Below are 16,164 nucleotides of genomic sequence, written 5' to 3' on the forward strand. Positions count from 1 at the left end.
CAAGGTTGCACTGCAACACCAGCAGCGATGGACTTGGTGCAGCTGCAGCGAATCCTCAGCACGCACGATGAGCGTGTGGTGAAAGTCTTTGTGAACCACATCCCGGAAGTGGGGCTGCGCAAGATCGACGACTGCGTCCTCGAGTACATGCTCAAGATGCTGGAGGGGCAGACCTCGTCGGAGTCGTACCTGCCAGAGGAGATCATCGAGGAGACGATGAAGCTGTACTTTCGCGAGTTCGACGTTTTCAGCGACTCCGAGGAAAAGCTAAACAAGAGCACCGCGGCCATCTGTCAGCAGATGCTCAAGGAAGGGATCACGAAGAAGCCAAGCGAGGAGTCGAGCCGGCTCGCCAGCGCCGTCAACATCGGCCGCCAGTACGAGGAGAGTCTGAAGCGGGCCACAATGATCAAGAGTGTCGGCAAGGTCACGACGGCGAACACGAACGAGGACTGGACGTGGGAGACGAAGCGCAGCGCAGCCAAGGACATGCGCAAGAAGCGCAGGGAGGATGAGAAGAAGGCGATACTCGCTGAGGAATACGAGGCGTTCCTGCGCAAGCGCGGCATCTCCAACACGACAGCCGTGACTAAGATTCATCACAAGGGCGAGGGCACAAACTACAGCACCGACATCCGCTGCGAGGCCATTCATATACAGCTCGGGAAGCAGGTGCTACTGGACGACACGGACCTCGTGCTGCTGACGGGGCACAAGTACGGCCTCATCGGTCGCAACGGCGCGGGTAAGACGACACTGCTGCGTGCCCTGGCAGAGCGCGAGCTGGAGGGTGTGAGTCCGTTCATGCAGATTCTGCACGTAGAGCAGGAAATCGTCGCGGGGGCAGAGACGCCGCTGGAGGTTCTGCTGGCCACCGATGTCGAGCGGGCGCAGCTGCTGCACGAGGAGCAGGAGCTGCTGAAGCAGAACGACACGGAGGCCAACACGCGGCTGAACGAGGTGTACGCTCGACTGGACGCAATCGACGCCCACAGCGCCGAGGCGCGCGCGGCCACCATCCTGCATGGCTTGAGCTTCACGCAGGATATGATGACCTCGCCGACGAAGCAGCTCTCCGGTGGTTGGCGCATGCGTGTGGCGCTAGCACGCGCTCTCTTCGTCGAGCCCGACGTGCTGCTGCTGGATGAGCCGACGAACCACCTCGATCTGTTCGCCGTGCTCTGGCTGGAGCAGTTCCTGCGGGACTGGCAAAAGACGCTCATCGTCGTCTCCCACTCCCGCACCTTTCTCAACAACGTCTGCTCTGAGATCATCCACCTCATCGGCCACCATCTGCACTACTACAACGGCAACTATGACCAGTTCGAGATCACGCGCGTGGAGCAGGAGCGGCAGCAGAAGAAGCAGCACGCCGCCCAGGAGAAGCAGCGGGCGCACATTCAGGCCTTCATCGACAAGTTTCGCTACAACGCGAACCGGGCCAAGATGGCGCAGTCGCGGATCAAGGCGCTTGAGCGGATGGAGATGGTGGCCGACGTCGTCACCGACCCGCAGTTCGCCTTCACCTTTCCGGATGCCGAGCCGGTGTCTGGCAGCTTCATCGAGATGGTGGACTGCGAGTTCGGCTACAAGCCCGGCGTTAGCCTCTTCAAGGACGTGAACATGGGCATCGACGAGAGCTCGCGCATCGTTCTCGTCGGCGCGAACGGCGTCGGTAAGTCGACCTTCATGAACGTGTGCACCGGCGCTCTTGAGCCGCGCAGTGGTACGGTGGTGCGGAACAAGAAGATCCGTGTCGCCCACTTTGCGCAGCACAACATGGAGAGCCTCACCCCGCAGCTGTCCTCCCTCGAGTTCCTGCGCTCCAAGTTCCCGCACATGGAGGATCAGCAACTGCGTGCGCACCTCGGCAGTATGGGCCTATCAGGCGAGCGCGCGCTGCAGCCGATCTACACCCTCTCCGGTGGTCAGAAATCGCGTCTCGTGCTCGCCTGGATCACGTTTCAGAAGCCGCACCTGCTGCTGCTCGATGAGCCGACGAACCACCTCGATATCGACACGGTGAACGCCCTCATCGAGGCGCTTCTAGCGTACAACGGCGGGCTGCTGGTCATCTCACACGACGAGTACTTCATTACGTCCCTGTGCGATGACATCTTTGTGTGCGAAGACAACACCGTGAAGAAGTTTGATGGCGACTTCGCGGAGTACCGCAAGCACGTCGTGAAGATGATGAAGTGAAGGCAACCAACGGTGAGGGGTGTGTGGAGGGGGGTGAGGCGGACGCTTGAAGCTTCAAGCAAGCGGTAAGCACCCCTCTACGGGTATGGGTGGGCGGGCTGACTGGCAAGCTGATAATGACCACTGCAAGACTGAACACGAAGCGAAGACCGCACACACACACACACACACACGCCCGCGCGCATGCGCTCCACGTGCGCGCTGCCTCTCGGTACGGCCACTGTAGGTCGAACTGCCCCGCCGGGTGGTGTTGGCGGCTGATGGTGCCGCGGCAATATGGAGCGAAAGCAGGTTTTAAGTGGACAGCCGAGAAATCAGATAAGAGTGAGGGACGTAGTCGCCGACGGCGCACACGTTTTGGCAGCGCGCCCACAGACGTGGACAAGGCATGGCGGAAGAGGGAGAGGAAGAAGACAGTCGTGCAGCGTGGCCGTTGTCTGTAAGTGCCGCTGGTCTGGCTATGGCAAAGAGCGTGTGGATGGCGGACAGGCGCTTCCTCTCGCCATGCAAGCGCGCACGTAACTGGCCCCATACATCATGCCTATCTTGTGCATGTTTCGCATCAGCTGCTAAGATTGCCTGCGGGTGGGAGGCCGCTGGGAACGCCTGATGATGTTGCGTTTTGTGGACAGACGCACGTGCGCGCTCTAGCAGCACACATTGCCCCCGCCCCTCTCTGCAGAGTGCATGCCTCTCTCCCTCTCTCTCTCGCGCTCTACCACCAACCTCCTTGTTGCGTTCCAACGACTGCTGCCGTTCCACGCATTCTTCAGAGCATCTGCGAGTGTGGGGTGGTATGGCATCGTCTCATGCCCACTCCAGACGCACGGCACACTGATCGACCCATCCTCTCACTCCGTTCCTCACACTGACAGACGCGTGCACAACACACCGATAGATAGGCGCCCACTGTTGTACAGTGACAGCGACACACCCTCAAGGGCGTCAACGAGTACGCATCCGACACGCCTGCCATGTCGTCACCGTACTCGCCGCCGACAGCTGCCGTCACGGACAACTCGCAAGACGATGCCTTTCTCGAGAAGGACCTGGCACTACTGATGGCGGCGCTGCGGCTCAACAACAGCGATGACTGGGCTGGAAAGCCGCAGCAGGAGACATTCCGTGTGTACGAGACGGTGCCGCCTGCGGTTACGCCCCAGCCTTCCTCCTGCAGCGCGGATGTGGGTGACGCAGCACGAGGCTCATCGCCGCACAACTCTGATAAGAGCGATGCCAGCAGCGACTCTCTAAACGCCCTCATGGCTGACTACGTGCATGCGGTGCGGGCCCTGCATGCCTTCGATGCACGAACGGCAGCCGACGGCATCCGTGAGAGCGTCACTGCAGAGGCAGGTCACACGGGAGGTGGAGTGGTGGACGCGGAGGCGGAAGCAACGACGCCTTGTAAGGCAGCAGCCGATGATGGCAGCTGCTCGGCAGCCAACACCAAATGCGCTGATGCGGCCGCACCGGTCGACATGGCAGAGCCGCTGGCGGTGCTGGATCCCCTGCCATGTCTAACGATAGATGCACAAGGAGAAGAGAGCTGAAGGACTTGCTCACCGCGCATGTCCGCCCCACCCTTTCTCTTAGGCCTCCCGTCACTACCGACGTCTCTGAGGCACTTCGCCGCACCTCCTGCGCATCGGAGAGCCGCTGCGCTTGACGGTCTTCTTATGTTTTTCGCCTGTTTCTTCTCTGCATCTCTTCCCGTGGTAATGACAACACGCACACGCACGGGCCCTAACTTGCCAGAAAAGTCGTGTCTGTTGAAGACGTCAGTGCATCCACTGTTGCTCTCTCTCTCTCTCTCTCGATCACCAATCGTGAAGAGGTCCCCCTGCCTCCCATGGCGCTCTCCGTCCTCCACGGACGACGGCGGCTGGGCCTGCCGCGGTGAGGAGCGTACACGTGAAGGTGGTATCTTGTGATGTCGCCCACGTCGGGTATGCACGCGATATACTTCTTCGTCTCTTTCCCTCCTCGCAAGGCTGGGCGCGCGAGCTTGCGGTTACCTCAGCGCCTTGTTCCCTTCTTTAAGTCCTCCAGAAGGATAGAAACACAACAGCATGTGCTGAAGCTCATGCAGGCGGACCTGTGTGTGCTTCACAGGCCTTCGCTTTCCACATAGTCGCCGCTGCAGCGTGGTCACGATCGCCGACGATACCGCCGTTATTTCCTGCAGGACACCGTCAGCCAACTCTCTTGCATCGATTGGCGTCTGCCACGCCAACGCGAAAGGTGGCTGCATTGCCCAACTCGACAACCTCGCTTTCACCGACCGCCAATAGCGTCCGCTGCAGAGCACCAGGCCTCCCTTCGTCGTCTACCGCCCCCACGATGAGCAGCAGCAAGGACGCCCTCTCCCTGCTCAACCGTGTCGAGGCACCCGCAGGTATGATGCAGCCGCACAGCCAGACGAGGGCGTTCTACTGCTGCGACGACGAGGATAAGGAAGGGACGGACGAGCTGCTCGGCGAGCTTCTCTTCGGCGCCGATGGAAGACGGGGTACTGATCTGTCTTCCACGCGTTGCCCTCCTCCTGCGGCGCCACCTGCCTCACTGGACATTGCCGCACCTGCGTCTGCTGCTGCCACGGGATCTGGTGCCGAGCTGCCACGCCTGCGCTACAGTCGCCCGCCGCCGCACCTTACGCAGACAACCTTGGATCTCGGCCACGCGGAGCCGACGATGGCCACGCGTTGCCTGCTTTGCCGCATGTTGTACAGTCCCGAGAACGACGAGGATGCCGCGCTGCACCGGCGCTTCTGCCGAGGAGGGCGGCTTCGTCGCCGCGACCGGGGCCCATACGATGCGCCGTCATCCTTCACGGGTGCCTGCCGCTCGCGACGCGCTCGGACGGAAACCGCAGCGAGTCCGTTGGCGTCCCTGTCAAGCCCGGCAGCGGTGGCAGTGCACATGCTGGAGGAGCTGAATGGTGCAGGCTTGGGACACTCACCCAGCCCTTTGGTAGCGAACACCACAGCGACGGTACGACGAGGTGGTCCGCGCCGTCGCGAGAGTGGGGCTCGCGGGGTTGCCAAGGCAACCTATACGGCGACCGACACGCTGAATACGGCGGCAGATGCCACAGTCTCTTTGTGCACGTGTGTCCTCCGCCCTCGCTCGTCGTCGTCCTCGTCGCCCCACCTCTCCTCACCGCTGGCGGTGTTTCGCATCTCTCTCAACGCGTGTGGTGTGGCGGACAGCAAAGGAGGCTGCACGGCGCTCAGGCTATTGGAGCTGCTAGACTTCACCCCAGTTGTACTGCGCGCCGCCGCCGAGCGTGATGTTGCCCCGCAGACGGCATCATCGTCCGTCTTGTGCGGAAACGTCCCTGTTGTGCCGTCGGTGAGGGACAGCGCCGCGTCGACTGTTCATGTGGTGTGCGTGGTAGACACCGTGCTGCGGCTGCTGCTGTGCGCCGTGGTTGGGGAGCCGCGGAGCCGGGAGCAAGATCCAGAGCTGTGCGTGGAGCGGCGCGCTGACGGGGCAACGGTGTGCAGCACACGTCGGAACTTCACGCACGGCGACGTAGCGGGACTGTGGGTGCTCTCCCCTGCCGAGCTCAGCGCCGCGCAGACAGCGTGGGAGAAGAGCACCGCAGCACCGTTTGCATCGACCCGTCAGGCGCTGGAGGTTTTTTTTGGTACGCGCGCAGGCGGTGGTGCTCCATCCTCGGCGCAATCACACGCCGCTCACGTCACTGAGAAGGCCCACGAGCGCTGTCAACAGGCTGCTGGGGTCGCACTACATGCGCTGGCCCAATACCTCGTGTACGGCAGCAGTCTGTGCCCTTCGCGGCAACTCTCCTATTCACAGGCCGCCCTCGCAGCGGCGGAGCGCATGGGCGCTGGCTTTATGGAGCAGTGCTTGGCAGTCGCTTCCTCCTGCTACCTCGCCGGTGCCACGCCTACACCACGCGAAGACGTGGGAGAGCTGCAGCCGCTGTACATACACGGCGACAGCGACGATGGCGGCAGCGACAGTGATGACGCCAACGAAGATGCCAAGGGGGTCATCGGTGAATGACGAGTTCGCCGCAGCGGCGTCGTCATGAGTCCTCAAGCGCGGCCGGCGCGTGAGCGTAGGAGGAGGTTCTGCCGCTACAGTGCAAGCGGTGTTTTGCACCAGTGCGCGTCTGTGGTATAGCGCGCATAGGAGAGGTGTCCACGCGGTAGTAGCCGCCGCATCCGCGTGCCCACCCACTCACCCCCTTCTCGCAGCCCTGCATAAAACGTGAGGGTGTGCTGGGAACGATCGGTCCGCGGCGTTGTCACAGGCACGCGCACGCACGCATAGACATCGGCATAAATAGATGCATGTATATATATATATATATATCCATCCATCTAACTATATATACATATATATATATATATATATTGATCTACATGCAGGCGCGGGACGCGTGCACGAGATGGGGAGGCGGCACACACGTGTGCGTTCTGTGACGCGCCCATGCACAGGGGGTGGGGGGGGGGCGGTCCATTCCTGTGTGGATGGGGTCTGCCTCTACGCTCTACCTCTCCCTCCGGCCTCTACTGCATTGCCCCTCTTGCCCGCGTGAATGGTGCACCCCTCACCCTTCTCTCGCCTCGACACTGAACATTCACGCACACACGCCGTGATGCGCATACGCACGTGCGCCTTGGCATTTCGGGAGGGAAGAGAAGTGCTGAGTACCATAACACCACACACACACACACACACGCACGCACGCACATACATACAGCTACACATAATTAGCGTCGCCGACTAGATTCTCTCTCTCTCTCTGCCAAGTCGCCGTTCTTGCCCTCTCCCTTCACGTCGGACTTCGCGAGAACCGCGTCTGCCTTGCCCTCACGTGGACACTGGCCGACGTGACTGGCGCACTTCCATTGACTGTGCGACACTTCACAGCCGTCACGCACACGAGCGCACCCAGGTCTGACCGGCGCCATGACGGCCCACGTTGATCGCTGCGTCTTCTTCTCCAAGATGGGCGCGTGCCGGCATGGCGATCAGTGCACGAAGTTGCACTACCGTCCTGACACATCGCCAACGGTGTTGTTCCCTCTGATGTACCCAAACCCGCACGCCATTGAGCACATCAAGGACCGCGAGTGGAATTTCGAGCTGGACAAGAAGTATTTGAAGAAGCACTTCGAGCACTTCTACAAGGAGGTGTGGCGCACCTTCATGGAGTTCGGCCGCATTGCTGAGCTGCGCGTCGTGAGCAACCTCGGCGATCACCTCCTGGGCAACGTGTACATCCGCTTCGAGGACCCGCAGGTCGCCACGCGCATCGTGAAGGAGCTGCGCGGCAAGAAACTGAACGACATCATTGTGCTGCCTGAGTTGTCGCCAGTCACGAACTTCGCCGAGGCGTGCTGCAAGGAGGATCTCGAGAACCGTTGCCAGCGCGGTGAACAGTGCAACTATCTCCACATCATGAAGGTGTCGCGCCGCCTCCTCGAGAAGCTGGAGAAGGAGCAGTCGAAGTACTGGAAGAAAAAAGAGAGGCGCCACGAGCATAGCAGCAGCGACCGGAAGCGTAGTCGTTCGCGGTCGCCTGCTGACACGCGCTGGTAGAGCCGGGCCGCGCCTGACACTTGACTTGTGGCTGTTTGGGGTGAAGAAGATGCGCATTGGTGGGCGCGCGCAGCTGCTTCACTGTGTGAACCGCTTCTTCTTGAGGTGCGCATGGCCTCTCCCCCGTGCCCCGGAGGACAGAGAGGGGGGGGAGTGGGGAGGGGGCGCACCCATACACGCGCTGAGGCGTGCGTGACATCGCACGGCCCAACGCACGCACACCCCCACTGTGTGTGTGTCTGGGTGTGGAGAGGAGTGGGGGGGGGGGGCTGAGTGGGCCCGTTTTGCTGTAACGCGCGTGCCCATGTCCGGCATCGCGCCATGCGAGGGGGCCAGTGGGTCGAGTGGTGTTTGGGCTCTCCGTGTGTTGTGTGGCAGCGGGATGGTGTGGGCACAGGTGGAAGGAAAAAGAAAGGCGGTGCTGCCCGCGGAAGCCAAGCCTGTGCTGGAGCCTGAGCGCCTGTCTAGGTGTGGCGTACGCGCCGCCGCCCCCGCCTCTGCCGTCGGCCCCTCTCTCTGTCGCTCAGCAGTGACTTAACTAATCTGAGCGGAGTGGTGCGGGAGCAACTGCCGCGGCATCGTTAGTTGCGATGTTGGCTCCTGATGCGATGGCAGCTGTGGAGGTGACGGTGTGCCGATGACTCGGCCCCACCCCTCTCTCGCTCTCCAATGTTCTCTTCCACCTCTACGTGTGTGTGTGTGTGCGGGCGGGTTTGGTGCCTATTCGTTTTCGTTGGTTCGACTCTCCTCCAGACGCGCTCACACGCACACACACACACACACACACACACACACATCATCATCATCGGAGCGCCTTCGCCCCCACCCCCTTCTCCTCTTCCTTGCCCTCATGGAATGGAACTAGCAGCGTGGAGAACGGGATGCGGGGACGGGGAGGGAGCGCGCACACGTGTGCAGAGGTGCATGCAGGAAAGGCAGACCGCACCAAAACAGATGTCTCTTCATGCGTGCAGAGAAACCTGGTGAAGGTCGTGTACGGGCTGAGGGTGAGGTGTCCATGGTCGAGGGAGGACGACTGCCTTGGTGTTTGGTTGTCGCGCAGCGACTCCTGTTCCTCTTGTCTTTCGCGCGAGTCCATGCAGCAGGGATGGAGGGAGACGCGAGCCGCATACCGATGATGGTACCACGGGCTGCCTTTTTTGGTCGCGTAAGGATCTGAAACGGACGATCTCCGTCCGTCTCTCGTTGTGCGCCACTCCACGGCGCTGAGTGGGCACACTGAGGGAAGCGTGATCGTCATCCGCTCTCCCCCCCCCCGCTCACTCACTCGCTCTCTGCCTGTCGCTCCGATGCAGAAGCTTGCCGCGCACATGTTGCCCCACCGCTCAGCGCCGACTCTCCGCCTCTGTCTGTGCCTTCTTCTGTGCTTGCCGCCACGCACGAGCACCGCGACGACGTGAGATTCGAACACAACGCACAACGACAAGAAAAACGTCTCAGCGCAGCCTTCGGCCCACACCGAACACACACACACACACACACCTCCCAACTCTCTCGCACTGCCACCCTCACCCTTACACCAGCCCTCCCAACACGTAAAAAGATAGGATGCTACGCCGCACCGTGTCCTGTGCCTTTGCGGCCTTCAAGTGCCCGCCTGTGCTGAATGAGCCCATGGACAACTTCGAGCCGGGCTCTGTCTCCGCGAAGGGGACGCTGGAAGCCTGCAAGGAAGCTCGCGGGGAGGTGCGGGAGTGCCCAATCATGATTGGCGGCAAGCCGTACACCTCCTCGAACATCATCAAGGCCACTATGCCCTCGGATCACCAGGTGCAGATTGCCAAGGCCTACAACGCGACGCCGGAGCTCGCGAAGAAGGCTGTGGAGGCGGCTGTGGAGGCCTCCAAGGAGTGGAGTCAGGTGCCCTTCCGCGACCGCGCGGCCATCTTCTACAAGGCGGCACACCTCCTGTCAACCAAATACCGCCACGAGATGCGCGCCGTGACGATGCTGGGCCAGAGCAAGAACCCGTGGCAAGCGGAGATCGACTGCGTCGCCGAGGCCTGTGACTTCATCCGCTGGAACATTCACTTTGCCGAGGAGCTGTACGCGCAGCAGCCGCGCTCCGTCTCGAACAGTGGCGTGTGGAATACGACGGACTACCGCCCACTCGAGGGGTTTGTGTCGGCCATCACGCCCTTCAACTTCACTGCCATCGCCGCGAACCTCGCTGGCACGCCGGCGCTGATGGGCAACACGGTGGTCTGGAAGCCGAGCCCGACGGCGGTGCTCTCGAACTACCTCATGTACAAGATTATGGAGGAGGCGGGGCTGCCGGCGGGCGTCATCAACTTTGTGCCGTGCGAGCCAGCGGTGATGGATAGCGCCGTGAACGCCGACCCGCGCCTCGCCGCCGTCGTCTTCACCGGCTCGACCCGCGTCTTTACCGAAATCAACAAGAATGTCTTCAGCCGCCTCGAGACGTACCACAACTTTCCGCGCATCTCCGGCGAGACGGGCGGCAAGGACTTCCACCTCGTCCACCCCTCTGCCGACGTGAGGCACGTTGCGGCCGGCACCGTCCGTGGTGCTTTCGAATTCCAAGGGCAGAAATGCAGTGCGTGCTCGCGGCTGTACGCACCACAGAGCTGCTGGAAGGAGCTGAAGGCGTTGCTCATCAAGGGCCAGAAGCAGGTCAAGATGGGCCAGCCGGACGACTTCCAGAGCTTCATGTGCGCCGTCATCGACGAAACGTCCTTCAACAAGAATAAGAAGTATATCGAAATCGCCAAGGCGGACTCGAGCAACTACGAGATCGTTGCGGGAGGCAAGTGCGACAAGACGAGGGGGTACTTCGTTGAGCCGACCATCATTGAGACGAAGGACCCCCGCGCGCAGCTCATGCGCGAGGAGATCTTCGGCCCTGTGCTGACGGTGTTTGTGTATGACGACAGTAAGCCGGGGTACTGGAAGGAAGTGTGCGAGCTCGTCGACTCGACCACGAAGTACGGCCTGACTGGTGCCGTCTTCTCTCGCGAGCGTGCGCCGATCAGGGAGGCGGACAAGTACCTGCGCTACGCGGCGGGCAACTACTACGTGAACGACAAGTGCACCGGTGCCGTCGTTGGCCAGCAGCCGTTCGGCGGCTCGCGCCTGAGTGGCTCGAACGACAAGCCGGGTGCCGGCCAGTTCGTCACCCGCTTCGTCTCGGCCCGCTCCATCAAGGAGAGCTTCGACGTGACGCCCACCATCTCGTACCCGCACCAGCTGCCGGATGTGTACACACTGTAGTGGGGCAGCAACACCGGGCTGGCCATAAAAGTGGGCGCCACGGCCTGGATGTGCATTCAAATTCCGAGGTGTCGAGAGAAGCGAAGGGGAGCGACCGACAGAGACGTACTTTGGAGGGAGGGAACACAGGCTCTTCACCGGCTTCTAGCATGCCATGTGCGTCACGGACATTGTCGTAGCCTCCCACGCCGGTCATCGATCCCGCAGCCCTGACGAGGTGCGCGTGTGAGCGCGCGTGCCTCGACGACGCGGCGAGACGAAGAGGGTGTTTAAGAGACGCACCACACACCGATCAATATATGGAGGATAGAAAGGCAAACGATCAGACTTAAATTTTGTTGTTGTTGAATTCCGCACGCACACGCACATGCACACACGCGATCCGACACCTTCCCTAACCTCGCTGTCACGGCTCATCCTCTCCATCTCGCACTCGCGCACGTCCCTGCCTCGTTCATTCATCCTTCTCCAAGTCGCTGCCGTTTTTTGTAGGTGTTTTCGTGTGCGTCCGCGCCTGCGCCGTTGCCTCCCCCCTCCCCCCCCCTCCTCCTCCTCCTCCCCCTCCTCCACCCACACACATACACCCACATACACGCACGCACGCGTTATCCTGAGGGCCTCGTCCTATCTATGCAAGTCCCCAGCGTGTGTTCCTGTCTCAGATGCTGCGTGTGCGCTTGATGGCGCGCCCACACACACACGCACCGCCACGTCCCCGTCTCGCTCGCTCTCCGCCCTCTCCGCTTTCAGGTTCTTTTCGTTTGTGTGTGTGTGTGTGTATGTGTGTGTGTGTATGTGTGTGTGTGTCGGGGTAGGGGAAGGGGGGGGGGGGAGGAGTGTCTGCGTGATGGACGGCGGGGGTGAGGGTCATGGCGATGGCCCCAGAGGGGAGCCGCCGGCGGAGGCGTGTTGCTTTTTCCCTCGCGAGGAGGCGGAGAGCGGGCTGTCATGAGGGTACGCTGAGGAGCTGCCGTGGCGCGGCACGAGGAGGGACGGTGAAGGGCACAGCACAGTCGTGTGAAGGGGAAGTGCCGAGAGGCGAACCAGAGTGTCTCTTCCTCCCGCCCCGTATCTGTGTTCTGTGTGTTGTTTAGTTCGTCGCGTGAGGGTGGAAGCCGTTGAAATGCTCGCGCCCTAAGTCGAGTGGAGTAAGAAGGCGAGAGGGGGGAGGAAGGAGGCGCACGGGTACGTGCGCAATGGCAGATACACACACACACACACACACACGCGCGCGCGCTCGAAACAGGACGCCGAATCGAAAATGGAGGCGAGCAGCAGAGACGCTGTGGAGGCGCAGTGACTAGACGTAACAGAGGCACGTTGGTGTGATCGCCCGCACTTGTGTCGTGCGTAAACGGGTCGCACCGTTTTTGCATGCTCTTGAGTGATACTGTTGTCCGCCTGCGCTTGCACCGGACCCTCATTGCTCGCTGCTTCTGATTTCCACCTTCTCTCCTCGCCCGCGCGCACGCATGCGTGGAAAATGTTAACGCGTACACTCGTGAGCACTGAAACGAGTACCTGCACCAGCGGCAAAAATAAGGGACTCTCGGGAGGGTGCCGCACCGCCCCCCCCACACACACACACACATTCATCCCCCCATTCCTGCGACGCACCTTTTCCTGCCTCCCTGTGGTCCCTTTTCTTCTTTACTCTCTGAGTCGGTGCTCGCATCTCCGACTGCGCGGGCTACCCCAGGCAGCGCGTGAGGAGACCCCCTTGTTCTGCTGCTTCGCCCCGTGGTCGCCCTCCCTCTACCCCCCCCCCACACACACACATTTTGCTAGCCTGCATCTCTGAATAAGCGGGGGCGCTTAACGCACGGCAGGAGCAGCCGGACGCACACTCAAGAGCAGGCAGGATCAGCATCGCTTGCTCGTATTGTCGTCAGAAATCATGCAGGAGTCGAACACACTCATCTTCGACGTGCCGGACGCGTTTCAGGTGGAGTCGATCATCGGCCAGGGGGCATACGGTGCGGTCTGCAAGGCTGTCTTCTGCAATGACCAGATCGCCGTGAAGAAGATTCCGCACTACTCGCGCAGCGAGGACACGGCGCGCCGGGTGCTGCGCGAGATCGAAATACTGCAAAATCTTCAGTTCTGCGAGCAGGTAGTGGGCTGCCGCCTCTTCTTTCGACCCAAGAGCGAGGAGAAAGACGTATACGTGGCAATGGACTACATCCCGGCCGACCTTTCTTCTGTAATCAAGAACGGCGCCATCACGCTTGACGAGAGCGTCGTGCGGTACATAACGTGCCAGCTGCTGCTGGCACTGCGCGCACTGCACCGCTGCAAGGTGCTGCACCGTGACGTGAGCACCCGAAACATTCTGATCCACTACAACTCGCAGGTGTTCCTGTGCGACTTTGGGCTCAGTCGCTTTTTCGACCCGGATGAGCAGCTCAGCTTCGGGGTCGTGACGCAGTGGTACCGCGCACCGGAGATCATCCTCGACGCGGCCTACAGTTACGCGAGCGATGTGTGGAGTGTTGGCGTCATCCTCGGTGAGCTGCTGCTGCGCCGCCACCTATTCCCTGGAAAGTCGAACGACTCTGCGAATCAGCTGCAGCTCATCTTTCACCTGGTCGGCACGCCCTCCAAGGATGTCTTCGACGCGGATCGCTCCTTCGGCCGCGCCAGCCAGAACGCCAGGAACTACGCGCTGGCTTACATCGAACGCCGCCCGTGCCCGTCCACGCTCGTGAATCTCTTGTCCACCGCGCCGGCGCTGCACCACTCGGCCATCGCCGCAGTGCCGCCGCAGGTAGTGCAGCTTGCCGAGCAGCTCCTGCAGTTCGACCCGGCCAGGCGACCGAGCGCCGACGAGGCTCTGCGACACCCGTGGTTTGACCAGTGCCGCGCCTTCATTGATGAGGTGGTGCAGCACCAGGACGAGGAAGAGATCCCGGTGTTCACGCAGACGCAGAACATGAACGTCGAGGAGCTGGTGAAGCGCATCGAGGAAGTGGTGCCGGTCTTCTCTGAGGATCTGCTCGTGGAGGACGACGGCGGCGGTGCCGCGGACAGTGCGTAGGCAGGCATCTAGTTTTTTCGGCTCCCTCTACGTGTGGGTGGGGAGCCGAAGAGAGGTGACGTGACGCCTGCAGCAGGCAAGCCGTCGCAGGGGGTGATGTTGGTGTGGCCCCTAAGCGAACAAGGCGAGGGAGCCAGGCGATGCGAGAGAGAACAACGATGCACACGAGGGAAAAGAAAGCAAGAGTGGTGCAAGACGAGCCGCGGCGTGGCTGAGTGTGGCGGCGATCGTAGCCGGCGGAGCGAAACCCAAGTACAAGAGAGGGAGCGAAGAGATGGTGCTTCGAACCAAACGACAGGGGAACAGCCGGAGAGGAGGAGGAGGAGGAGGGGAGGCTTCGATCGCACGCATCTTCCCTCCCTTGACCCGTCACGAAACACCATCATCACGCGCGTGGTAATGGTGATGATGGCGGCCGCGGATGGCGCGTTGCCGTTGTCCCCCTGAGCTCTCTTTGCTGGCATCGGCTCCGTCCTTCTCTGCTTTCTGCGTGCGTGCGTGTGGTGGTGCCCTCAACTTGTTCTTACTCAGGCATGTTCAGCCAAAACCGGAAGACCTCCGCCCGCCCCCTTCCCCTCCAGGCACCTTCCACTCCCTCTGACGCGGGCGTGTCACTCAAGTCTCAAGCTGCTCCTTTATCTGTGGTCTGGGTGTACGCGCACGTGCGTGTGTGTGCGTGTGTATCCATGTGCTCAGCCTCCATGCCGCCCCTTCTCCATCCACATTTCTTCTTCCTCCTCTCTTCTCCCCCGTGGTGCAGAGCTGTCTGTCGACGAGCGCAAGGTCAGGAGAGCAGTCGGCTCTCGCAAGCCCCGCCTGCTCTTCCAGCGCACGCGGTTCTCTCTCCCGTGCCCCACTCGCAGCGGCAGTGCTGATTGGCTAGCTGGCTGTGTGTGTGTGTGTGTGTGTGTGTATCTCAGGGCGGATCGCCTGTTAGCAGCGCCCTCGTCCCCCACCCGTCCCGCTCCTTCACGAGTAGTATTGCCGTTCTCTGCTGCCCCCGGGACGTGGTGACCGATGTCGTCCCCAGCGATGCTGCGCACCAGCAGCGTGCTGCTGGACAAGTCGATGTTCGCTGCGAAGCGCCGTGTCATTGTGCCGATCCAGCCCACACCCGGCTACCCGGCGCACTTTATCAAGGCGTCCTTCACGACAGACCCGCTCAAGGAGAAGCAGAAGGCCCGCTTCTCCTCCGGCGGTGACGCGATGCGCGAGGTACAGGACATCCCCAAGCGGCTGGAGGGCCAGCGGTCGCGTGCCGAGCTCACGTCGCGCGGTGACGAGGACTTTGCGGCACTCATCGAGTTCATCCAGGGCGCCTCGTACGACCAGCTCATCTCCGGCCGGCGCTTCAGAAAGATATATGAGAAGCTGTCCGAGAACGACGACATGTTCGTCTGGCTGTGCCACACTGCCATGGCGGTACTGAACCCCGGCGACATGCGCTCGCGGCTCATGCACAACCACCTCAAGGCGCTCGCGGAGGCCGTGGCGAGTGGCGAGATGACCCAGCGAACGGCGTTTCGCTTCTTCGAGTCCGCCGTGCGCAGCCCGGCCTACCGCGAGATCGCAGCTCGCCAGCTGGAAACTGGCGCGGCTACTCGCCTGGCTGGCTTGGCAGCGGCGGCGGACGTGATGCGCGAGATGGGGCTGACACGGCGTCCCATGTCGTCCTACTTTGAGCTGTATCAGCGCATCGTGGAGCGCAGCGAGGCCATGACGCCGTGGGGCTTCCCGCCCCTCTTCCAGTTCGAAGAGCGGCTGGCGCTGGAGCCGCGACTGAAGTTCTTCTCGCGTGCGGGGCAGCAGCAGCTGGAGCGACGCCGCCGCGGCTCTATCTTTTCCCCGCACACGATTCTGCAGGGGCGGCGCATCTTCTGGATTCCGCCGACGTGGAACCGTGCTGGTCGCTTCATTGGGCCGCATATAAACCTCTATCCCGGCCTCACGCCTGACTAAGCCAACGGTGTCAAGCGACCGAGGTGTTCTGTGTGTGCGTGCGCACGTGCGGCGCCTGGAGGACGGAGGAGGTGAGCGATAGCCTCGACGGAGACGGTACCGGAAGCATCCGTCTTGCCCTCTTCCTGTGTGTG

General features: G+C 61.7%; 7 protein-coding genes across 7 annotated transcripts; all 7 read left to right on the forward strand.

The window, feature by feature from the left end:
• Positions 1-27: 27 nt before the first annotated feature.
• ABCF1 (putative ATP-binding cassette protein subfamily F member 1) lies at positions 28-2,202 on the forward strand (the record flags this gene model as incomplete). Its single annotated transcript, XM_003721646.1, has 1 exon — positions 28-2,202. One exon carries the CDS (start codon positions 28-30, stop codon positions 2,200-2,202), a length of 2,175 nt encoding a protein of 724 aa, XP_003721694.1.
• Positions 2,203-3,176: 974 nt separating this feature from the next.
• On the forward strand, positions 3,177-3,755 carry LMJF_03_0170 (hypothetical protein; the record flags this gene model as incomplete). The annotated part of the gene is made up of 1 exon (XM_003721647.1): positions 3,177-3,755. The coding sequence occupies one exon, from the start codon at positions 3,177-3,179 to the stop codon at positions 3,753-3,755; it is 579 nt and encodes a 192-aa protein (XP_003721695.1).
• A 790-nt stretch (positions 3,756-4,545) lies between these two features.
• Positions 4,546-6,237, forward strand: LMJF_03_0180 (conserved hypothetical protein; the record flags this gene model as incomplete). The annotated part of the gene is made up of 1 exon (XM_003721648.1): positions 4,546-6,237. One exon carries the CDS (start codon positions 4,546-4,548, stop codon positions 6,235-6,237), a length of 1,692 nt encoding a protein of 563 aa, XP_003721696.1.
• Positions 6,238-7,149: 912 nt separating this feature from the next.
• Positions 7,150-7,782, forward strand: LMJF_03_0190 (putative U2 splicing auxiliary factor; the record flags this gene model as incomplete). Its single annotated transcript, XM_003721649.1, has 1 exon — positions 7,150-7,782. One exon carries the CDS (start codon positions 7,150-7,152, stop codon positions 7,780-7,782), a length of 633 nt encoding a protein of 210 aa, XP_003721697.1.
• A 1,569-nt stretch (positions 7,783-9,351) lies between these two features.
• Positions 9,352-11,034, forward strand: LMJF_03_0200 (putative delta-1-pyrroline-5-carboxylate dehydrogenase; the record flags this gene model as incomplete). The annotated part of the gene is made up of 1 exon (XM_003721650.1): positions 9,352-11,034. One exon carries the CDS (start codon positions 9,352-9,354, stop codon positions 11,032-11,034), a length of 1,683 nt encoding a protein of 560 aa, XP_003721698.1.
• A 1,897-nt stretch (positions 11,035-12,931) lies between these two features.
• On the forward strand, positions 12,932-14,071 carry LMJF_03_0210 (putative protein kinase; the record flags this gene model as incomplete). The annotated part of the gene is made up of 1 exon (XM_003721651.1): positions 12,932-14,071. One exon carries the CDS (start codon positions 12,932-12,934, stop codon positions 14,069-14,071), a length of 1,140 nt encoding a protein of 379 aa, XP_003721699.1.
• Positions 14,072-15,088: 1,017 nt separating this feature from the next.
• Positions 15,089-16,030, forward strand: LMJF_03_0220 (conserved hypothetical protein; the record flags this gene model as incomplete). Its single annotated transcript, XM_003721652.1, has 1 exon — positions 15,089-16,030. One exon carries the CDS (start codon positions 15,089-15,091, stop codon positions 16,028-16,030), a length of 942 nt encoding a protein of 313 aa, XP_003721700.1.
• Positions 16,031-16,164: the final 134 nt, after the last annotated feature.

Source organism: Leishmania major, chromosome 3, assembly GCF_000002725.2.
Source record: "Leishmania major strain Friedlin complete genome, chromosome 3".
NCBI classification, from domain to species: domain Eukaryota; phylum Euglenozoa; class Kinetoplastea; order Trypanosomatida; family Trypanosomatidae; genus Leishmania; species Leishmania major.